The sequence below is a fragment of the Nicotiana sylvestris genome, chromosome 5, assembly GCF_000393655.2.
Source record: "Nicotiana sylvestris chromosome 5, ASM39365v2, whole genome shotgun sequence".
In the NCBI taxonomy this organism is placed as follows: domain Eukaryota; kingdom Viridiplantae; phylum Streptophyta; class Magnoliopsida; order Solanales; family Solanaceae; genus Nicotiana; species Nicotiana sylvestris.
Window position 1 is genome coordinate 79,389,772 of NC_091061.1, and position 24,598 is coordinate 79,414,369.

A 24,598-nucleotide genomic window follows, 5' to 3' on the forward strand; every position below is an offset into this window, starting at 1 on the left:
GATAGCCCGTTGGGCACGGATATCACAATCTTTTGTTAGTCGTGTGCAGCCGTTTGATAATGTTCTCCGAAGTCTTGAGGCTCGAACCGGACCCGGAGAACGTGGTTTCGATGCCTCCGAGGGCAGGCGTTTTGCTCGAAACCCGATACGAGAGGTTCCTCGCCCAGATTTTGATTCCTTACGATCATGTTCCTTAGGGCCGTGCATAATTTGGTAAATACCAAATTACCGTACCGAAATTGAAAATTTTGGTATTTGGTATTCAATATTTTAATATTCGGTATGGTATTTGGTTTAAGTTTTTAAATTTTTTTGGTATTAGGTATGGTATTTGGTATTTTAAAATAAAATACCGTAATATCGATACCGTACTGAAATATATTTTATATTACATAATACACATATTATTAATTATAACATAAATATAAAAAATATAAAAATTTACTTTTCTTTATTCTCTAAGTTCATCAATTAACTCTAAGCAAGTAACAAGACATTTTTAATAATCAAATTTATTCCTCTATGTACAGTTTTCTCTCTCTCGGTTGATATTTGATGGTTTTGGATAAAACTTTTATCAACAAACATTTTTAGTTTTGTACTTTTGAGTACTTTAATTAAGAATATTACAGTCTATGACTCTATGCACTAGTTAATATTCAAATCGAATAAACTGAAGTTTACCGAACCGAATAAACCGAAATCGAAAGGAGAAAAATCGAACCATACCAAATTTAATTAGGTACAGTATCGGTATAGCATTTTAAGAAATCGAATACCGAAAATACCGAACCAAAATATCTAAATACAATACCATACCGACCGACGAACACCAGGAGAAATTCAAAAATAACCAGATTTACAACTGGTCGTTCAAAAATAGCCCAGTTTCAAAAGTAATCGAAATTTAGTCACTTTTCATGTAAAGATAAATCTGAGCGAAAATATTGTTCAAAACAGTATGCTGGAACTCCAGCATATTATACTGGAGTTCCAGGATAAGTATGCTGGAACTCCAACATAATATGATGGAGTTCCAGCATAAGTACACTAGAACTCCAGCATAATATATTGGAGTTCCAGCAAGTATAATTGTCCAGTATAATATACTGGAGTTTGGAGCACCGGTGCTCCAGTCTTCAGTATATTATACTGGAGTCAAGTATACCGATCCAGCATAATATGCTGGAGTTCATACACAGGTGCACCGAACTCCAGTATATTATGCTGGACCGGTCTCTGTTGCAGCAAAATAATGACTATTTTTCATTGATTTCGTAAACGCTGGCTATTTTTGAATGATCAGTCCGAAAACTGGCTATACCGTGCTATTTTTACATGAACACCCCTAACATTCATGCTCCATTTGTCTTACCGGCAAACCGTGATGTTCAACGGGCTTGATTTTACCTGTATACAAACTCCTCGGGAAATTTTGTTGTATTGGTTTTTTACTTGAGACTTTTCTTTCTAAGAAATGTAGGTCCTATAGGGTTACTCTAAAATTATTTGTGCTAGAAAGCTTTTTTAAAATTTTCATTTATTATAACGGGGAGGGTAAAGGGGAAGGGAAAATCGGGAAGGGACTGAAATCTCAATCGAGTAATAATACTAGGTCGAATAAGCGGGTATAGGTGACCCGAAAAGTAGACACGAATAACCCGCTGATACTTGTCTACCATGGATGGCACTCCATTAAGACAGTGTTCTAGGGCACACAGACGAAGTGCAAAGAGAGCAAAAAAATGCCGTTCATTTCGAAAATAGAGAGGCAATCAGATTACAGTTCCTTCAGCTCTAGTTGCCCCATTGTCATTGACAACGGCGCTTCCTATTTCCGTATTGGGTATTCATCCCTAAATTCCCAAATTCTCTGTGCTTGAGTTTCTTCTTTTTTCCGTTTATTTAGCTTGGGATTTGTCAATTGACAGGTGGGCAGGAGAGAGTGATCCTCGCGTAATCTTTCGAAACATTGTTCAGAGGCCTCGCCACAAAACGACTGGTATGTTTTTTTTTCCAATTGAGGTCAAGGAGAATAACAAAAATGAACCACATTTTCATGATTCTCTACAAGACTGGGGAGATTTTAGATTATGATAGCTGATTGAGAAGGACGGATTTGCATTTAACTTCTTAACTTCAGAATGTGTTGACCGGTTGTCTCCATAGATATGTTAGCATTTTCACCTGTTTGGATTGCCTCTAAACTTCTATCTTGTTAAATGTTAATCCTGTGGCCATTACTTTCTTTTGATAGGTGAAAGGAACATCAGAAGGTTAACTTAACACCTCTTATGAAATTTTCACAAACTTTTTTTCCCATGAAAAGAAATCATTTTTCTGTTTTGGAATACTTTACAGTATGAATTCATGTACTTTGATTTCATATTCCTCTTTTGATTTCTTTTCTGAGTGCTCAATACTCAAAAGCAAATGCACAACCCAGATAGAATTGCTTGGTTTCTATGCCATTATACATGGAGGTTGTGATTGAGACCATAACCATGTTGTATTCCGGTCATTCTAAAAGCTGCATGAGCCCAATTTGTTTTTTTTGGGGGTGGAGTTGGGGGGGGGGGGAGCAAACAAACTTGAATTAAGTGTCATGCAGCAAGGGTGATGAGGGAGCAGTATCAAGATAGCAGCTCATAATATTCGGAAAACACAAAAGTCAAGAGACTCAAGGCCATGGTAATTATTTGTTTTCTTGAGATTCATGGATATAACGAGGAGTCTGTTAACAGGGGCAGATGCCTCCTTCTTCGCAAAAGAATACTACGAAGGAGGAAAAGTAAGAGAAAGTTTATTAATTAGGAGAAATGGTAGACCCAGTTTTGGTTATCCAAAAAAATTGGTAGACCAGGGTTTTCTGGTACATAGTCTTTCCTATGTGGCATTGACTTTTCATTTGCTTTAATGCACTATAGTAGAACAGGCTGACATGTGTATTGGTGCTCTGCTCAGGTCCTTCAGAATAGACTCTAAACTGCTGAAAATTGAAAGTACCCATATCGGGGCTTACCTGTACCCTTGTCACAAAGATACCTGTCTGAGTCCCTATGTTAAACTTTTATTCCTTGCTTATGAGACGCTTAAGTAGCTGCTATATTTGTTGTTTCTAGCAGTTGTTTTTATCTCTAGTCCCAGAATGATAAACTTTTGCAAGCATGCTCTTGGGAAAATGAGATATTATCTTTTGATTTTTTTATGTGACACTTAACTTTAAGTTCCTCATTACAGTTTCAAATAAGGCATGAATAGTAGTTAGATTTGGTATATTAGAATCTTGCCATTTTGCTTACCTGGTCGCTCTTATTTATTTGTTGGTAAATTTAATTTAAAGGTGCTTTTTTTCTTCTTAAAAACAAAAAAACTAGTAGTTAAAAGGCATTATGAGGATAAAGGAAAATTTTGGTCCTTGTGAATAGTGAAACTAAATGGAATTAAGCGACAATGTTGAATTTCGATAATTTCACTTGTTTAAATATCTAGGATGCATGGCATGGTTGACATGCTTTCATGATCATCCATTGATGTCTATCCTTGATGTGCATGTTAGTGTTTTCAAAAGCGAATAGTGCGAAAAGAGCGACAAGATCCAAAGGAGAAGCGAAAACGGGGAAGCGAAGTGCAGTCATTGTTGATGTTAGGCACAATGCTACATAAAATTGAAAAAATGGCAAACACATATGAATTTAGTACTATAATAATGTAATTGCAATTAAAATAATGAACAATATTGACGATATTAATCCAACTCCTCAACTTTATCAAAAAAATAAAAACAATATGCCAACTCCTTAAAATTGAGATTCAAATAGCCGATCTCTTCTTATTAGGATCACTTTGCGAATCGTTGTTTAAAGTGCAAATTTCTCTAAAGCATGACTTCATCAATGAAGTAATAACCCCTCGCTTTGCATCACCTCATCACTTTAAGAGACAAACGATATCTTTTAATAATACGTGTCAAACGAGAATGACATGAGTATGGGTTTTGGGGGCTCCTTCAAAATAGACTAAAAAGTTTTAAAAGTTGAACACTCTCATCTTGGATACCTAGTAGTACCTTTTCTAGATGTATACCGTCCATAAGTCCATGTAGTGTAGATTGATGTTCTACCAAATTTTATTGCTCCACTTAGTTATGGAAGAAAAGAAAATAAAGTTGCCACCTTAGGTTTTGTTCTTAAACTTCATAACTATGGCTAAATGTATACACAAGGAAGTATTTAAGACTTGATCCTTAGTCCTTACGAGTGCTACCTAACTGGAATAAACACATCCTCGCAAGGAGTCAATCTAGAATCTCCTTTACCCAATCCTAAGAAACAATACACTAAATCTTGATATGCAATTATGCACTAACTTATCATGGAAACTATATCTCAATTAGAAAGATACATTTGAAAGTATTAATACGACCTACTCTTCTAAAAAAATAGTATTAATACGACCTACTAAACCTATGAAATGTCTTCCTAGCTATGTTGCTCGGACTCTCCGAAAATATCGCCGGGTGCGTGCCGGATTCTCCAAAAGCAGTGTATTTTTGAAGAATCCAACACGGATGCGGCAGTATTTTGGAGAGTCCGCGCAATATATCTTCCTAGTGGCTTTCTTTTGTTCAGTTAAAATGATTTAAACAACATATGGGGCAAAATTAACATTTTTTTATCATTTCAGATAAAAAAGCAGGTTTGGTTGTTCAAGGGAACTTCCAACCTCTAATGAGAGGTAGGACAGGGTAGACAAATGTGCAAGTCAATTCCTTGAAGAAACAATACCTCTCTTTTGGTGAAAGACTTACTTTAATTAACAATGTATTGAATAGGATTCTCACCTTCATGATGTCATTATTTCATATCTCTTTATTATTAGAGAAGAAACAGTGTTAAAAATAGTGTAAAGCAAGGAAAAGCGACAACCCCCATTTCACGAAAAGCGAGAAGCGAAGCGCCCGTTTTTTGAAGTGAAGCGGAATTTTAAAAAAAAAATTAAAATAAATACGGCATAGACAACACATGTAATTGTAAGCAAATGTTCAATACTTGAATTAAAAAACTAAAGAGTAGCATCAATTAAAGCACAAAATGAGCATCCTATTCTTCTACAAGATTGTCAAGAGTAGCATCAATTAAAGCACCAAATGAGCATCCTATTCTTCTACAAGATTGTCAAATTCTTGTATTCCACTATCATTATTATATTGCTCGTCATCTTCTTCATCAACTAGGGAAAAAGTAGCTGCCTGTTTTCCTCTGTGAACTTGAAGTTGAGGTACTCCCCCTCAAACCATAAATCCTCTCCCCAATTCCACGCACCTCCGCAACATCACCCCAAGTGATATCAGAAGTATCCTCAAATACTTCTTCATCTGCATGATCTTCGGGGACTCCAGTTAGCCATTCATTAGCATCATCGATGTTGTCCAAACTAATTGGATCAATTACATTGCGAGCGTTGTAACGACGCCTCAATGTTCTATTGTACTTAATGAAGACTAGATCATTGAGACGCTTCATGGTTAGTTTGTTCCTCTTTTTGGTATGAATCTGCAAATAATAAGTAATTAGTAAGATTAGGACAATTGAGATATAATTTAATTATCTCAATATACTAAATCTTTCTTATTAGTTCTTACATGCTCAAACACGCTCCAATTCCTTTCACACCAGGATGAGCTACATGTTAGACTTAGAACCTTGATGGCAAACTTTTGTAAATCTGGAGTGGAATGACCAAATTGCTTCCACCATTCAACTGTAGAAGTAGAACAAATTTTCAAAACATAATATTAATAAAGAAATACCTTATTAACTATAAAACAACATATAAGCACCCGCTCACCTGGTGACTTCGTCTTTCTTTGTCTAATGGCCATGTTTTTTCCAAAAAGGTTTTCAGCATTCCTATAAATACTAAATTGCTCTGTTATTTTATCTTGCAAGGATTCTTCAGGTATCAACTTCTCAATGCATTCATAGTATCCATTCCACAAAGGTTCATCTCCTAGAATCCTCTCTTCATTGTCATAAAACAGTTCCGGGTTCAAAACAAGTCCAGCTGTATGCAAAGGGCTATGATGCTTACTATCCCACCTTTTATCTATGATCTCAAAGACTCTTTTGTATTTTCTTTGATCACTAAAAGAGGCTTGAATAGCCTCCTTTGCCCTATCAATTGCTTCGTACAAGTAGCCCATTGGTGGCCTTTGCTCCCCATCCATCAAACGAAGCACTTTAACTAAAGGACCACCAATCTTCAATTCATGAACCACATTGTTCCAGAATGAAGGAGAAAGTATAATATCTGCAGATTCTCTCCCTCGAGCTTCCCTTCCATAGGCACTGCTAGTGTACTCATCTGAAACAAACAACTTCTTTAAATTGCTTTTTTGCTCATACATCCTAGCCAAAGTCAAGAATGCAGTAGCAAATCTTGTCTTTGCAGGTTTCACCAAGCTTCTTTGTTTAGTGAATCTCTTCATCATGTTCAATAACAAAGGCCTTTGAACAATATAGGAATGCACTCTAATTGCCTGATTAAAGACAGTATTGAAGGGTCTTTCCTTGAAAATATCACCCGAAGATCAAATTAAGAGAATGTGCTGCACACGGAGTCTAATAGATATGCGGATAGCAAGCAGACATCATATCACTAGCTTTAACATTTTCACTGGCGTTGTCTGTGACAACTTGAACGACATTTTCTGCTCCAATAGAGTCTATTGTACTCTTGAACAAGGAGTACATTTTGGTTGAATCAGTCGAAGAGTCGCTTGCATCAACGGACTCAAGAAACAGGCTTCCCTTAGGAGAATTCACCAAGATATTGATGATCATTTTTCCATTTCTCGCTGTCCACTTATCCATCATTATGGAACAACCAAACTTGTTCCATTCTACTTTGTGCTCCTCCACGATTTTGTTCACCTCTGCCACCTCCTTTTTTAGATATGACCCACTAACTTCGTAATAAGTTGGAGGCTTCATTCCTGGGCCATATTGGTCTACAGCCTCAATAAAAGCAGCAAAAGTGTCAGTATAATTAACACAATTAAAGGGAAGACCTGCATCATACATCCACCGCGCAAAAAGGTAACTGCACGACCACTCAAAATCGCTTTGGCATCAACTTGAGGATTACCACTTTTTCCTCCCTTATCTCCAGAATTTTGCGGGAAGTAACAATCCATAGGACCTTTGGTCTTGCCAGTAGATCCACAACTAGAAGACATTGGTGGAAGCATCCTTCCCCGCTTTTGTGATTTTGGTGGAAGCGACGAAGCATCGTCACCTTCTTCTGTTTCATCATCATCATCATCAAGATTATAAAGTTCTTGTTCATGCATCATTTGAGTCTTTAACTCTTTCTTTTTTTGAAGGTATGCTTTCAATTCTTCCTTCACATGCCCCGGGACTTTGAGACAAGATGCGACATTTGGATCACCACCGATTAGATGTGCTTTTTGACGATAGATTCCTCCATTTGTAATCTTATCACAAAAAAGACATCTAATGACCATCTTGTTGGTCTCGCTAACTCTTGCCGAGTAAGCCCAAGCCGGGTCTTTCCTATATTCTTTTGGCGCCATTAAAATATCAACTACATAACACATAAGAAAGGCAATAAGAACTAAGAATAAAAAATATATAATTTGGCAGAAATTGGGCAGAATCTGGGCAGAAACGGGGCAGAATTTTTCTGAAAAAAATTCGCCCGCATTTCGGCGCTTTTTGGACGTTTAGAAAGAAAAAGAAAAAGAAAAAGAAGAAGAAGAAGAATGAAAATAAAAACATACCTGTTGAAACTTGAAAGCTGTTGTTGACTTGTTGTAATGTTGAAGAAGAAGAAGAACCTTAGTTTGCTTGAACAAATTGTTGCTTCATGTGAGGAAGAAATCGCTGGTTTTTTGAGGAAGAAATCGCTGGTTTATCACCCTAGGTTGCTGCTGAAGAATGACTAAAACAGAAGACTCACTCGATTTGGGTCTTTTAATTGAAAAGGACTCGTTTGGGCTTTTATTTCCAGAAGCGCTCGCTTCTTTAGCTTCACCGCTTCTCGCTTTTTTGGCAGAAGTGGTCGCTTTTTACCACCTGAGCCGCTTTTAGTTAGGGTAGCAACCTACCCGGCGCTCCGCTTCGCTTCTCGCTTAAAGTGAGGAAGCGGTCGCTATTTTGAACACTGAGAAGAAATAATATGAGAAGTCAGTTCTTATGGGAAGAAAATGTAGAAAAGACGAAGATGCATTTAGTAAAACTGCAAGCTCTCATGAGAAACAAGAAAGGTGTACTTTGGGTGTGAAAACTTGACATGTTGCTTACATGGCTTTGGAGATATAATGAGGATGACAAATAACTCTATAAGGAAATAATTATTGTCAAGCATGGTAGGAAAAACTTCTGGTGTCTTTGCCCTGTTTTAGCTGCAGGAGTTGGTTTATTAAAACAAGGCAGAATAGCCTCTGGGCCACCTAAACTTGGATCGGATTTTAAAGCCGATATAAAAACTCTCACTTTTCCCATTTTGGCACCTCAACTCGATAACAATACTTATGATAAACTCTTTCTTCAGAGCGTGTATCTCAATTGTTTGACATTTGTAATTTGTGGGTCCCATCTTTTTTCAAAACCAATTTATTAAATTTCTACTTTTTCTTCTCTTTCCCTTCTTTTCTTCTTCACCATAGCTATGCTAGAAGAACTTTCCCCGCCCAGCCACCATTTCCAATGGTGAAAGTTATGATCTGATCCATTATAAGTGGGACTTTCCAATGTCGAAAAAATCAGAATCGAAAAACATCAAGAAGAAAGAAAAAATAATCAGAGTCCAATTCTGAAACCCAATGTCAAAATAAAAGAAAAATCAATACAACTTCAAGAAAAATTACTCTTCTCCTCTTCAAAGCATTTGCTAGCATTTTGTAAAACTAGAAACAATGGGTATGATTGGACCCCATGAATGGAATGAAACCCGCTGTCCCTTTTGCCCTTTTGTTTTGTTTTGCTGGCGAAAGTTACACGCAAATTCACATTTGGATGTGATATATTTTGAGCTCGATTGTTGACAATTTTATTCTCTCTTGAAATTAGAAGGAGCACACACTAGAGAAAAAATGGTGAAGAAAAAAAAATCCTTAACTTCATTAATGGAGTGGAACATTTGGGGGGAGGGCAAGGGGGAAAGGAACATTAAAATGGGAATAGAACTAATTAGGAAAAAGAAGTAGAGGAAAAATTGGATGGACGGGAATAATGGGAAAAGAAAGGGGGGAAGGGGAAGGGGAAGGGGAAGGGGAAGGGGAACGGGAACGGGAACGGGGGAATGGGAAGAACGACGAAGGGGGAGGGGTAGGTTGAAAGTGATAAGTTTCTTTTTCTTTTTCTTTTTTTGCTTTTCCTTATAGTTTCTATTTTTTTTGATTTTACAATCTTTTTAATGAAAATTAATAGATTTACGCGCCATATGAATGTGACTTGCACGCACTTTGTCCACGTAAGATAAGTTACCGCCACATAAGCATAGTCAATGGTCAAAGGTGTTAATTAATAGTTATTCTGTCAAGTGTAAGTGTTCAAATGGAAAAATGGAGAGTTCATATATCGGCTTTAAAATTGGGTGCAAGTTTAAGGGGCTCGGAGGCCATTTGGCCTTAAAACAAATATGTAAATTTTGGCAGAATTTCAGCAAAACATAAGATGGAAGGTTGGTATTAGGCGGATAGATTTCATGTTTTGTATAGCTTAACCACCTACAAATACTGTACAGTGGCAGGTTGCTTTCCTAACTCAGTTTAGCAGCTTACCTTTAGGAGAAATTTTGATGATTGGGAGGTAGAAGTTAGTCAATTACTGCTGTTCTTGGAACCTTAACCCTTGATGTTAACAGGTTGGACTCTCAGATCTGGACAGCTAGTAAAGAAAGGAAATTTTCTGTCAAAAGCTGTTACAGACTTCTTTAGAAACAAGTTGGCCATTGGGACTTAACTTGGTGTTGGGCCATGTTTTGGAAGCTAAAGCACCATGAAAGACTGCTTGCTTTGGATGGGTTGCTACCTTAGATGCCCAAGACAGGCTCCAGGACATAAGTTTTGTTTTATGTAGCAGATGCTTTTCCTGTGAGGAAGCTCAAGAATCTGCAAGTCATTTTTTTTCTTCACTGCAGACAAACAAGGTAGATTTGGGAATTTTTCCCAAGTCTTTTTGGTGTGCAATGGGTGATGCGTATGAGTATTAGAAGCTTATTAGAGTGTTGGCAGGGTCAAAGAGTATGCAGAAGATTGAAGGAGATATGAAAACCCATTCTTCTACATATCATGTGGACTATTTGTTTAGGAAGAAATAAGAGATGTTTTGACAGCCAAAGACATCATACTTCTGTTGTAAACAATAGATGTTCACAAAACTTGTATTTTGATGCAGGGATAGCATGTAAGGGATGGCATGTTAATAGGCACCTCAATATCATCATCTTTCATTTTTCCTTTCTTAACCTTCCCATCAGTTGGAGTAGTTCTTTTCAGTCTGACATTATGTGATAGAAGTGTTTGCTCAAAGCTCAAAATAACTCTTCCAAGATAAACCGGACAACTTTTAACTCATACCATCTAACTTTTATCTTCCCGTATAACAACGATGTTTAATTTTCTCTATCTATGTCTGTTCTGCATAATTGGAACACTAATAATCTGAGTCATTAGGCTGGTTATATTATCCTATGTGATCGACCTCTCTGCCTTGCATGAAGGATAGAAGTGATACTAAAGGCTTGTTTGGTTAAGATATCAAACTTTTACTGATCATGTAACTAATTGATCATTTGGTAGTTGATTGAAAAATGATAACTCTTTTGGAAGCAATGTAGAGACCAGTTCGGATGTTGAGTTTACTTTTTTTTTTTTTGATAAGATAACTAGGTAAGTGAAATGTCATTAAAGACATCAAGAAGATGCAAAGATTACAAAAGAAGGAAAATGTCAGCTCTAATACAAAAAGACTATTATAAGGCTTAGGAGCTGACAAAATCCGGAAACATATCATAGTTATTTACAGGAGAAAGATTCACCCTACTAAATTGGTTAACCAAACATCTAGCTTTTAGCTAGCTTCTAGGAGTTGAAATACCATCAAAACATCTGTGGTTTCGTTCAATCCAAATGCACCAAAAGATACAGGCAGGCACCATTAGCCAGATGTGCTTGATGGCTTTGTCAACTCTCCGGAGACCCCATGCTTCATAGAGCTCTGTGACTGAATTAGGCATAGACCAGTTCAGTCCAAAAATGGTTAAGAACATGTTCCAGATATCTGCTGCTACGGTGCAATGAATGAACATGTGTGGGATGGACTCTGAACTTGTGTGGCACATATGGCATCTATTGGCTAGTTGGAAACCTCTTCTGATAAGGTTATCCTGGGTTAGGCAAGCTCCATTTAATACTATCCAGCAAAAGCACATAACCTTTGTGGGAAGTTTAGTCCTCCAGATTAATTTCCAAGGCCATAAATCTATTAGAACTTTGTTGGAGCTCTCTGCATAGGCTGCTTTAACTGAGTATACTCCATCTCTAGTATTACCCCACTTCAATCTATCTGCTGCTTGGTTGTTCACTGGATGAGACTCCAAACTTCCGGGAAGAGCCATTAGGTCATCAATTTCCCAATCCTGCAGGTGCCTTCTCAAAGATGGGCTCCAAATGTTGCCCTCCCAATACTATAATTTGTAATTTGACAAGTGCTTAATAATCCATTTATGATTAAAAATAATCCATAACCAAGCACATAAGATTATGGCCTAGAGGTCAATGAAGTTGAAATGGACCAAGGGAAACCAGGGTTCAAATCCCCATAGAGCTACCCGGTTATACCTGTGCCGGTGGGAGGTAATAGGCACTTGGTAGATTGTTGAGGTGCGAGCAAGCTGATCTGAACACTATCTTATTAAAAATAAAAAAATTCTACGACAATCAGATTGTAGAAAAGTTTGGTGAAGAAATGATTAAAATTACTCCTTGCTAAACAACACTTCTTATGACCATGTTTTTAAATAGTCGAGGTGCGTGCGAGCTGGCTGGGACACTGCCATTATCAGGAAAAAAAATCCATAATGAACAGACTGTAGTGAAGATTGGTGAAGAAATTATCGAAATTACTTCTTGCTAAACAACACCTACTATAAACATGTTTTTAAATAGCGAATGCATATAATGCATCATCATTTGATTGGTGAATATTGGCTTCAAGTTTTGTTATGTTCTTATCATATTGCAGGTGAAACGGTAACAGTTGTCGGTGATCACAATCCTGCACTACTGAAGTACTTTGATTGCACGCGTTCAGGACCTCGTTCAGCATTTGAGAGCAATGTTGTTTATCAGTTTGAGATAATGGAATATGTAAGACTTCTATTTGTTGGGATTCAGCTTCTGAGTAAATGGGTTTTGTTGAGTTTGTAAGCTTGACCATGAAATTTGTGATGAGTAAACTTTATTCCCAACTCTCTCCCCCAAAACAGAGAGAGAAATATCGACGACCTACCGGAGCATGAAAGCTAGTTGAGCTGACAATTTATCTAGACTTTAGGTCTAACTACTGTGTTCTATGTTTTCATTCCTATTTTCAAGAGAGAATACCCTCTCTGGATTTTAACTATAACCTCTTTGGGGGGCAAGGCAAATTCACGATGTTATTTTAGAGTGTCAAGACAGTGCAATCTGACTAAGATATTGATGCGCGGCCAATTGTAGCGGAAAGCTTCTCGATAATGACTCGTTTTCCTCCTTTTGGCCGGCACTGATGCCATACATGGTACTCTTGGTGTAAGTGATAGTTGGATCATATATTTGGTTTATGTGATGCTATGTTGCTAAGCAGAGTCTGACATATGAAACATTGATGATTGTGGATTAACTTGTCTTTATGCTTTGTCTTGTTTGCATTAATCATCTTACCATTATTCTTATTATCTTTTTTTCTGCAATGGTACTCATTACCATTATGTTCACGGTTTGCTGTATGTAGATACTGGACTTTGGGTTTGATCGATTAGGTGCCGATCAGTCACAGGTATGTTTGCTTTCATTCAACTGTTACTCAGGATGATAGACGGATCTGATGCTATTACATTCAGCTTGGTTTATTAAGATTTTCTTGGTGCTTGCTGTCCGGAGTGAAGCTTTAAAATCCTTGTTGTGGCCTTTGACTATTGCTTCTCTTTGATTATTTGATATAAACTGTTTATGTCGATCGTTGATGTTTTGATCCTTGTCAATTGTCAAATTATTCTATCTTCTATTTTTTCCCGCAGAATTTTTATCCAACTGTAATTTCTGGGAATCGTGTACCGGATGCAAATTGATATGCTAAAACAGAAAAGAAATAGAAGAAACAGCTCTACTCAGAAGCTAACGATGAATTGTATCTTGCTGTTTATGTTTTGATGTGAAGAAAGTTACATAAATGATGTAGAATCCATATTAGACATGTTAGAATCCTTGTGAGAAGAGCAAGGATAGGTTTTTGCTACCCTTTTTTGGAAACGGTACATGGGTACAAGCACAATCTTTGTGCTGTGATTTTAATACAAATGTTACTTTCTTAAAATAAAAATAAAAAGAATTAGAAGAAACATGGGCTAAACAAGCATCATATAAGTCCTTATAGTTTTACTGACCTTATGATATCAATATAATCAGTTTACACATTAAAGTAAATTGTATGGTGTGACACAATTTTTGTTAAAGGAGATTCTCTGACACTAATCACTATCCTCTTTCTCTTCTCTCTTTTATTCCCTCTTGCAAGAGATTCCGTGTCAATTGATGTGCCTCCATCTGTAGGTTTTCTCGATGTCATTGGCTTAAACAATTGGGTGATGATATATGTTGCATATGTATTGCATATATGTAAATGAAGAGATGCACTTCAGTTTGCATACCTTTGTTTCTCATAAGGCGTACATACATATATGCACAGAGATACCACTACTTGAGCTAATTTGCCTACAATCCATTTTTATACTTCCAAACTGGTTATTACGGCATAGATTATGGTGCATAGCATGTATATTTGGGATTCAGTGGGTGATCTGAGGGATGGTCAGAGAGTTACTACCCTAAGATAAGGAGAAAACAGGACTGGACTCCTCCGGCGCTTATGTGAACAATATATATAGAGAGAGAGTGTAAGGCTGTTGAATATTCTTTTGTACACATGGACGAAACTTTCCTTTTTTACAGTGTGAAGTTCTGGAGCCCATATGATATTCCAGTGAGCATGACTAAATGCTCTTTCTAAAGAACCGTCTCTTTGGTAGAATTCTCTATGTATACATCCACAGTTTTCCTATCATATCAGTAGAACCATTACCTTTGTTGAGAACAAAATAAGTTGGAGCGGCAAAGCTAAGATGTTTAAGATATGGTGAAAAACAGACCTTTCACTTTTTGCCCGCCCCTTTTCTTCAAACGTATCATGTCCATCTGATTTTGCACATTTACTTTCTGCTGCATATGTCCTGTTATTAAACTTCAGCTTGTAGTCCCTTAAACCAATTCTTATTCCAATTCGGTGGCAGGACAGATTGACCATCCTATCTTAATTACTGAATGTGCTTGCAATCCAGTTCAGTCTCGTGGCAAAATGGCTGAGCTTCTTTTTGAGTCATATGGAGTTCCTTCAGTAGGTATGAACACCTATATCGGTTGCCTGGAGCTGTTTGCATTGCTTTGGATTCTAATGTTGTTAAACTTTTGTGGTGCACTTGCAGTCATGTCATTTTTTTGTCATCCTAAAGATTGCTTTGTTTTATCTTGATCTTCTTGAAAGTTCTTCATGTATGACAATATTCACTTGGTTCACTTCTCACCAAACAACAGTTCGTGGATTTGATAATTAAGAACATAACTTTCTGTGGCGTTTATGTGCACTTTTTGCTCACAATAGTCGCATTTTTTTATATTGCAGCATTTGGTGTAGATGCTGCATTCAGCTATAAATACAACCAACAGCTTGGAATTTGCAAAGATATAGGTCTTGCAATAAGCTCAGGATTTACTACAAGTCATGTCATTCCGGTATGCTTTAGAGGCCTATTATGCAGCTTTTATGAATTAGAGGTGGTATTAGGATAATTGCATGGTAAAATTTGATTTAAGGTTAAAAATGCATTGTACCTTATCAATTTAGAAGGAAAAAAAAGCAATTATGGGTAGTGTTAGCTGTGTAACTATCTCATCTAAAAGTTTAAGAGAAGTGAGAACACGCTTATTTACTTAATTATACCTTCAACATGCCCCTCACATGCGGGCTTGATTCCTTCTTTTTATTGAACCAAGCACGTAAGAATTCTTTTTTATCGTAAAAAGATATTTGTATTAAAAAGTCAGCACGTAAAAATTCCTTTGAATAATGATCTAGAAACTGACGTTCTGGTCTGGACACCACTGTTATAAAAAATAAAAAGGAGAAACTGAATGACAATACTCCGTGAAAAAGAGATATCAGGTTGTAACTGAGAATCTGAGATAGTTCAATTTCTCAACTTATCTCTTGTATCTCCCGTGTCTCCCAAACTAAGTAGTTAGAACCTCCAAGTAACGGGTCCGAATTAATCATTTGACTCGAGTTTCCGAATTCCCTTTTTGGAACCAAAAACGTCAAAACAAAGCGACATAATGTTGGATTGAAGAGAGTTCTAACCAAAGTAACATACCACAAAATATAGATTAAAGGTTGATCAGAGAGTGTATTTCAGAGAATGGTATAAGATTTGCTGGGAAAACTCGTCGCTAAACGACCGAAGAGCTGCTTTTCTGTGTGAAACTGGCTGGAGAATCAATGAGAAATTCTGTAAACTGAATGGGAGGATGCAGTGGCTACAGCCGACTTCCACACTGACAGAAATCTGCAGAAAAATTGCCAGAGAAGAGATATCTGGCTGGTAAACATTCTGGAAAGCCAGAACCCTACTTCTGGTGGTCGGAAATTGCAGGAATTTAGATGGGTGGATGAACCCTAAGGAATAGAAATCTCCCTCAAAAAGTGGCCGGAAAAGGATTTACCCACCGGCGCGTGAGATTGCCGCGTCGTGGGAATTGGAACTGCCCGTGGCGTATGGCGGCACACGCTGCAATATTTGGCGGAGCTTCTGCTGGGGTGAGTCACTGGAGGCTGAGCAACCCTGTGGTGGTGATTTTTGTACAATACCGATGGAAATTTTTTTTTGACATGAACAGCCCCTTAAGTCACGGGAAAGTTGCATGGTTTCGAGTTTTTCTTGCTAGTCGCTGGTAAGTAGTGATATTTTCGGTGTGTGACCATCTCTTCTAAAAGTTAAATTGTTAGAGAGAACACAGATTTATTTACTTAATTATATTTCAACTGGTAGGTTATCACATGTTAAAAGGTGTCAACCGTGCCCCTGTCTGGTGATGCCAATGTAATACAACTAAGTGTCATCTTTGAAAGATATTTTTCGATTGGTGCAGGTCCCAGCATGTGAAAGAGATCAATGTTAAGACCTTATACACTTTCAGGCTAATTTCTGTTTGACATATAATGATGCAGTTTTTGCTAGCGGTAGGCTGTCATTTCTCATTATATGCTACTAATATATGACAAAATTTGTTGCATTTTCAGTTTATTAACGGAGAACCTGTCTATGAAGCGTGCTGTCGAACTAATGTTGGTGGATACCATGTCACTGATTATCTGAAGCAGCTTCTTTCACTCAAGCACCCTCATCACATGTAGGTGTTAATAGTTTTGTGAATTCATGATGTTGCTATACTCTTTTGCCTGCTTTTCAGGCTTCATCCTTGAATGCTTAAACAGATCAAAGCTTACATGGGAAAAGGTTGAAGAACTGAAGATGGAATACTGTTACATAGCTGCAGACTATGCTTCAGAGGTTCAATTATTTCAGGTAATTAGCACTTTTCTCTCGTCCTTCTGGTTTCCAGAGGTAAAATATTTGATTCTATTGTGACAGGGGGGAGATAAGGAAGCTGAAGAAAAGACCAGATGTTGGCAGCTTCCTTGGACTCCATCACCAGCCGATGATCCTCCATCAGAAGAAGAACTTGCTAGAAAGGCGGCTTTGAAGGAAAAACAAAGTCAAAGATTGCGTGAGATGGCTGAAGCGAAAAGATCCTCAAAAATAAATGAACTTGAAAATGAATTAAAAGGTTTGGAATTCCTCTTAGAGGAGCTCAAGGACACTGAGGATGACCAAATTGTGTCGTTCCTTGCAAGTAGAGGTTATGCTTCTAAACGTGAAGTGGAAGCTGCTTTTGCAAAAGTTACTCAAACACTTCGGAAGGCCAAGGGTGAGCAAGTTCCTAGTGACGAGAAAGCAGATGCTTCTGCAGCTGAGAAGTATTATCTTATTGATATACCTGATGAAGAACTTTCAGCAGAGCAGGTATGCACGTAAATCTCCATATTGGTAGTTGTATTTCTTGTCAAATAATACTTGAACTTGTTTATTGTAGAGCTGCTGCTTACTAAATTTATTGTTGCAATTGTCTCTTCCACCTCATTCTTGGCCAGCTTTGTGCAAAATCATCTTCCACTTATTTTCTCGTTCATTTTCTATGTTGGACTTTTTAACTGACAAATGAAAATGCTGAAACTTATTAATAGCTCAAGGAGAAGAGAAGACAAGTGTTTCTGAAGTCCACAACTGAAGCACGGCAGCGAGCTAAACAAAAGCGTTTGGAGGAGGAGTTAGAAAAGGAGAAGGAAAAGAAACTTGAGGAACAAAGGCGCCTGTATGTTGTATTTCTTGTCAGATAATACTTGAACTAGTTTATTGTAGCATTATTAAACTTGTTTACAATGATGTGCTATAATATCTATGTTTCTTCTCAAAATGGATATAGTTATTTATATTGATGAGGTAAAAACTAATATTTTATAATTACAGTTTTGCTGCATTCATCTTATCTTGTGTAGGGAAAACCCAGAACGCTATACGGAGCAGTTGCGAGCCAAATACAAAGAGCTGTCGGAAAAACTTGAGCAGCGAAAGCGATTGAAGACAAGTGGGAACCATGCAAATGGCAATAATAATGTTTCTGGAGGTGTCGGTCGTGGGGAGAGGTTGAATGCTGCCCAAAGGGAGAGGATGCGCTTGTTAACCACGGCAGCATTTGATCGAGGGAAAGGTGAAGATACTTTTGGTCAAAGGGATGAAGATTGGCAACTCTACAAGCTAATGAGTAGAGATAATGATGATGATGACGATGATAAGCCAGATCAGGATGAAGCTGAGTTGGCTCGCATCTCCTCTAGGCTTCAGGTCAGTACATTTCCTGATACTTCATGCAGTGCTTAGTCTACGTTGGGTTGTTCTTTAATAGATGTATCCTGATGTAACATATCTGCGCAGGAGATCGACCCTTCGTTTTTCCCAGGATCAGAGTCTGGAGCCTCTGCCTCAGAGGTGCCACGTTTCCGTCCTCTAACAAAGGAGGATTTTCAAATCATACTTGGGGTTGAAAGATTTAGATGTCCTGAAGTTCTATTCAAACCCAACTTAATTGGAATTGACCAGTCAGGGTTGGATGAAATGGTTGGAGTGTCTTTGAGAAGATTGCCTACTTGGGGACAAGGCTTGGGGGATAAAATGACAACTTCAATACTTATGACTGGCGGGAGTTGTCTCTACCCAGGTATGGCTGAGCGCTTGGAAGCAGGAATTCGGATGATCAGGCCATGTGGAACTCCTATAAAGGTTCTCAGAGCAACAGATCCAATTATGGATGCATGGCGAGGTGCTTCAACGTATGCTGCTGCTATGCAATTCCCACAGCAAACATTCAGTAGAATGGATTACTATGAAAAAGGTGAAGATTGGCTTCGTAGATATAAGTTCAGATACAGGATCTAATTTTTCAAGTGAAACTGATAGATTTACATAGGTTTAGTACGCGGGCTATGTTATATATGAATAGTGGACCATTAAGACCATTTTATACAGGATAATATTGTGCTGTATTCGTAATGAATGTATTTCACGACATGCTTTTTAAGCAATCTTTCTATGGCCTGACGCCTTGATCTTTCTTTTAACTGTGCTGGTCCTTCCGACCTACACCTCCCCACACGAGCTGTCAGATGGCAGATAGGTAATGGATCGCTCATCAATGTATGGAATGACATCTGGCTACCAAATCACTGTTCTCTCCGTAGTTTTATTCAAGGTCCACTAACTTCTTCAGAATCGGCCCTAACGACACACACTTCTCACCCAAGGCCAATGGAATGTCTCCCCAATCTCATTCCAATTTCTCTCCACCATTCTCTGCCTAATCCATAATACATACTTTCTCCAATCCCGAAACTGCAACGATACACTATCTTGGGTTTTCCCCCACAACGGCTTCTCTACTACATCAGCATACAACCTTTATCTCCTCCCCATCTTCCCTGACCAATCGGTCACACCAGACTTACACTGGACCTGGAAGTTAAACATTCCCCCCAAACTCAAAATTTTCCTCTGGCTTCTTCTATTACACAGACTCCCCACAACATCCTATCTAGTAGCCATTAACATTCTTCCCATACCAAACTGCCATTCCTGTCCCAGCTCCCTGAGACACTATCCCACCTATTCTTCCATTGCCCGAATGTGCACCACATTTGGTCATTCTTCAACATCCCCCCACCAAATACCAATTTCCCAGCCTGACTCAAGCTTCATTGCACCACCCCTACAAGAATCTTTTACCTACCAGGATATCAATGTTCCTGCGTCGCTCCTAGTTCCTTTTATCCTTTGGCATATTTGGAAAATCAGAAATGAGAACCTTTTCACCAACCTACCGCTACCTCCTCGTACTTATGTCCAACACATCAAATGGCACCCCCCTTGACCCTCCCTTCTTTAAGCTTAATACTGACGGTTCTTTCCATTCTCAAATGTGATGAGTTTTTGCTGGAGGAATTATCCGTAACCACCACAGACAGTGGATCAGAGGATTCACTATGCCCATTATCTGCTCTACTGCTTTAGAAGCTGAACTACGCGCCTTACTCTTAGGTCTCCAGACTGCTAATGACTTACTTCTTCTTCCCTTACAGATTTAAACAGACTCACAAGTACTCATCTCCCTAATCCATAATGGGAATGATGCATACTCACATCTGATTTTTGATTGCAAGACCTTACTCTGCCAACTGCGGACAACCACACTTGATCACATCTACCCGGGAGGCAATTGGTGTAGCAGACACACCGGCTAAACATGGCATGAGCTTAACTCCTTCTGATGTCCAATTGCAGTGGAGTCCAATACATTTTATGCCTCATCCACCCTTTATTTTAATTGCTTTCAATAAGGACCATTCATACTGTCACGACCCGAAATTTTCAACCTTGAGACCGTAATGGCGCCTAACATCTACTTGCTAGGCAAGCAAACATTATTAAACTAATTATCTAGTTTTTAACAATTAACATAGGGTAATGATATTTAACGATAAATAAACTCAGAATTTAACATAGTGTTAACATCAATAACAGGATGCTAACTACTCCCAGAAATTCGGAGCCACCATTGTATGACAAACTAGAATACTACATATATGGTCTGAAATAAAGGACAACCGTTTGAGACTAGATAAACAATATAATGGAGAAAGAAGGGGGCTTCACGGCTGCGAACGCCGTGCAGCTATACCTCGGTCTCCAAATGTAGCTGAATTTGAGCAGAACACCACTAGACGCCGCTGGGATCAACACTAGTATCTACACAAGAAGTGCAGAAGTGTATCATGAGTACAACCAACCCAATGTACTCCGTAAGTGTCGAGCCTAACCTCGACGAGGTAGTGACGAGGTAGTGACGAGGCTTTGACAAGACACCTATGTAAAATTATGTACAAATATATACATAAAGCAACAAAATAACAAGTAGAACAATTAAAATATTAATTGGGAGGGGACATGCAAAAGGGAGAATATCATAAGAACGACAAGTATGAAATTACCAAATAATATCTCTTCGAAATGAGCAACATTGTAACCAAGTAGATCACCAATCCAGGAATTAAATAAGGCAATGAAATAAAAATAGCATGATATCACCCTTCGTGCTTTTACTCGCGTTCTCACCATGTAATATCAAATAAAATGGCACGGCATCACCCTTCGTGCTTTTACTCTCAACCTCACGTGATATGATAAATGATGATAAGCAAACAAATGCACTATATCACCCTTTGTGCTTTAATCCTCACAATCTCTCAAATAGATGATAATGTATGCAAATAAGGCACGACATCACACTCGTATTTTTCACTCTTCCTCACCAAAAAACATTACAAATTTGAATTAACAATGCAGGGGGGAGGGGGAAGAAATTTCACTTTCATTATAGTTCCATGATAACAAACTCAACTTTCAAAATTCCCAACATCTTCAAAATAAACAATAAATACGAGACAGATGATTAAAGAAGTAATAAGCTAATCTAAGCATGTACGTAATCAATGAAATAACTAGTACAAAGAAAAAGTTTCTACCCGCATCCTTTAACCAAATAACAACGCATATATACTTGTCACCTCACATATACGTCGCCCCTAGCAAATAGAACAACAAGTCATAATCCCTCAAGTCAAGGTTAACTATGACACTTACCTCACTCAGCAACCAAATCAAGGCACAATTGCGGCCTTTCCTTTAGAATTAGCCTCTACACCAATCAAATCTAGCGAAATATAGTTCAAATAATTCAAATAGGCTTTAGAAATTATCCACGAGTGAAAAAGATTCAATCTTTAATGATTTTAGAAAAAATCAACAAAAGTCAACCCCCAGGCTCACTTGGTCAAAACCTAATTATCCATCCCCCCCCGAGTTCGGTTATGTGATTTGTTTTGAAATTTCTCAATATCCCCTATTTCTACCTAAATTCCTAATTTCTACCATAAAAAATCTTAGATTAAAGGTTAAAATTAATGGGTGTTTATGGAAATGTAATTAAACAAGTTAAAATCTACTAACCAATGAAGTTGGGATAAAAAACCTTTTCAAAGTCGCCTCTAGGCCAAGCTCTAACTTGAAAATGGTGAAAATTGGTTCAAATCCTCACTTTGGAATGTTTTAATACCCAGGCATCAGGCATTCTTCAGTGACCAAAAGGCCTTTGCGTTCGCGAAGGCTTAATCCCCTTGACTTCGCGTTCGCGAGGCAAAGAATGCATTCGCACAACCCCCAGATTCCCACAACCCTTCGCATTCACGAGAAGACGGTCGCGCTCGCAAAGGGTAAATCCCCCATTACTTCGCGTTCGCGACCCAGTCCCCGTATTCGCGAAGAAGAAATTCCAGCCCAGAGCAATTTCCCCTTCGCGATCACAAGAGTAGCTTCACGATCGCGAAGCACAAAACATCAGACACCAGAAACAACTGAACCAACAATCTCTTAAGTCCAAAAATGGTCTGTAGCCTATCTGAAACTCACCGAGCCCCTTGTGATCCAAACCAAACATGCACACAAGTGTAATAAAATCAAAAGAACTCTCTCTTGCGATCAAAATACCAAAATAACATATAGAACTATCAATCGGACATCGAAATGCATGAAATTTCAAAGAAAACTCAAGAAACACTAAAATCACAACCGAGCGTCCGAATCCTATCAAACCAACTCTGATTTGCACCAAATTTTACAGACAAGTTTCAAATAGAAAAATGGATCTATACCAAGTCCCAAAACTAAAATCTGTACCCAATAACCATAAAGTCAACCTACAGTCAAACCTAAAAAATTTCCAAACCTTCAAGTTACTAGCTTTCGGCAAAACAAGTCAAATTAACCTAGGGACCTCCGAATTTAATTTCGGGCATATGCCCAAGTCCAAAATCACGATATGGAGCCACCGAGATCATCAAAATATCGATCCGGGGCGTGTTACACAAAATATTGACCATAGTCAACTCAAGTTATTTTTAACGCCAAAAATCATATCTTCTTCAAATTTTTACGTTAAAACTTTCCGGAAAAAGACACGGACTGTGCATGCAAATCGAGGAATATCAAATAGATCTATTAGATGTCTTAGAACTTAGAAATAAGGCATGCTACTTGAAACGACCTATCGGGTCATCACGTCCTCCATCTTTAAAAGAAACGTTCGTCCTCGAATGGACATAGAGAAGTACACGGACTGGTGAAAAGGTGTAGGTATCTACTCCGCATATCAGACTCGGACTCCCACGTGGATGCCTTGATCGGCTGACCCCTCCATTGAACTTTCATAGAAGGAAAACTCTTAGACCTCAACAGTCAAACCTGTTGGGCTAGAATAGCCATCGGCTCCTCCTCATAGGCTAAATTCTCATCAAGCTGAATTGTGCTGAAGTCCAAAACATGCGAGCTATCCTCATGATACGTTCGAAACATGGAATACCGAATGTACTCCTGATAGACCATGAGGCAATGCAAGTTTGTAGGCAACCTCCCCAACTTGCTCAAGGATCTCAAAAAGCCCAATATACCTAGGGCTCAACTTGTCCTCCTTCCCAAACTGCTTCATGCCCTTCATAGGCGAAACTCTGAGCAAAACCCTCTCTCCCACCATATAAGCTACATCCCGAACCTTCCAGTAAGCATAACTCTTCTGCCTAGACTGAGCTGTACAAAGTTGATTCTGAATAAACTTAACATTCTCCATAACATCACGGACCAAATCGGTGCCCAATAAACTAGCCTCACCGGGCTCAAACCAATCAATCAGTGAATGACATCGCCTCCCATATAAGGCCTTATACGACACCATCAAAATACTCGACTGGTAGCTATTGTTGTAGGCAAACTCCGCAAGCGGTAAGAACTGGTCCCATGAACCTCCGAAATCTATAACACAAGAACGTAACATGTCCTCCAAGACCTAAATGGTGCGCTCAGACTGTTCATTCGTTTGAGAATGAAACATTGTGCTCAGCTCAACTCGCGTTCCCAACTCACGCCGCACGACTCTCGTGATATCCATATGAAGATGAAAATGGGCACGTCGTGCAGGCAGACAATCTCCTGAATATAAATTTGAGCTAACCTCTCTGAAGAATAAGTGACCGCTACTGGAATGAAGTGCACAGACATAGTCAACTGGTCCACAATAACCAATACCACATCATACTTCTTCCAGGTCCGTGGCAAGCCTACCACAAAGTCCATAGTAATGCGCTCCCACTTCCACTCTGATATCTCTAATCTCCAAATCATTCCACCCGATTAGTGATGTTCATACTTCATCTATTGACAATTCAAGTACCAAGATACAAAAGAAACGACATCTTTCTTTATTCTCTGCCTCCAATAGTGGTGTTTCAAGTCACGGTACACCTTCATGACACCTGGGTGAATAGAATAGCACAAAATATGTGCCTTCTCAAGGATCAAATATCTTAACCATCATATTTGGAACACAAATCCAACCTTGAAGCCGCATAACACCATGATCACCAATCACAACATCCTTGGCACTATCCCGTTGTATTGTATCCTTTAACACCAACAAGTGAGGATCATCAAACTAGCGAGCCTTGATACGCTCCAACAACGAAGATTGTGCTACAATATA

At 38.4% G+C, this 24,598-nt stretch overlaps 1 protein-coding gene across 2 annotated transcripts; it reads left to right on the forward strand.

Annotated features, from left to right (window-relative positions):
- The first annotated feature begins 1,568 nt into the window (after positions 1–1,568).
- LOC104234004 (actin-related protein 5) lies at positions 1,569–19,076 on the forward strand. 2 transcript variants are annotated; one of them, XM_009787492.2, is made up of 12 exons: positions 1,569–1,846; positions 1,932–2,002; positions 12,273–12,397; positions 13,023–13,067; positions 14,583–14,685; positions 14,967–15,076; positions 16,641–16,750; positions 16,836–16,926; positions 16,993–17,424; positions 17,646–17,773; positions 17,958–18,303; positions 18,394–19,076. In XM_009787492.2, the coding sequence occupies exons 1-12, from the start codon at positions 1,746–1,748 to the stop codon at positions 18,892–18,894; spliced, it is 2,163 nt and encodes a 720-aa protein (XP_009785794.1). In that variant the 5' UTR covers positions 1,569–1,745; the 3' UTR covers positions 18,895–19,076. The 2 variants fall into 2 exon arrangements, with proteins under 2 accessions (XP_009785794.1, XP_009785795.1); XM_009787493.2 differs by lacking the exons at positions 1,569–1,846; positions 1,932–2,002 and having other exon boundaries at positions 12,357–12,397; positions 14,578–14,685.
- The last annotated feature ends 5,522 nt before the right edge of the window (positions 19,077–24,598 follow it).

Bases quoted from the DNA above. Each gene is read 5' to 3' on its own strand.
- LOC104234004 (XM_009787492.2), top strand. From the start codon at position 1,746: ATGCCGTTCATTTCGAAAATAGAGAGGCAATCAGATTACAGTTCCTTC. The intron at 14,686-14,966 runs GTATGAACACCT...TTTATATTGCAG, and splicing joins ATATGGAGTTCCTTCAGTAG to CATTTGGTGTAGATGCTGCA. The intron at 16,927-16,992 runs GTAATTAGCACT...CTATTGTGACAG, and splicing joins CAGAGGTTCAATTATTTCAG to GGGGGAGATAAGGAAGCTGA.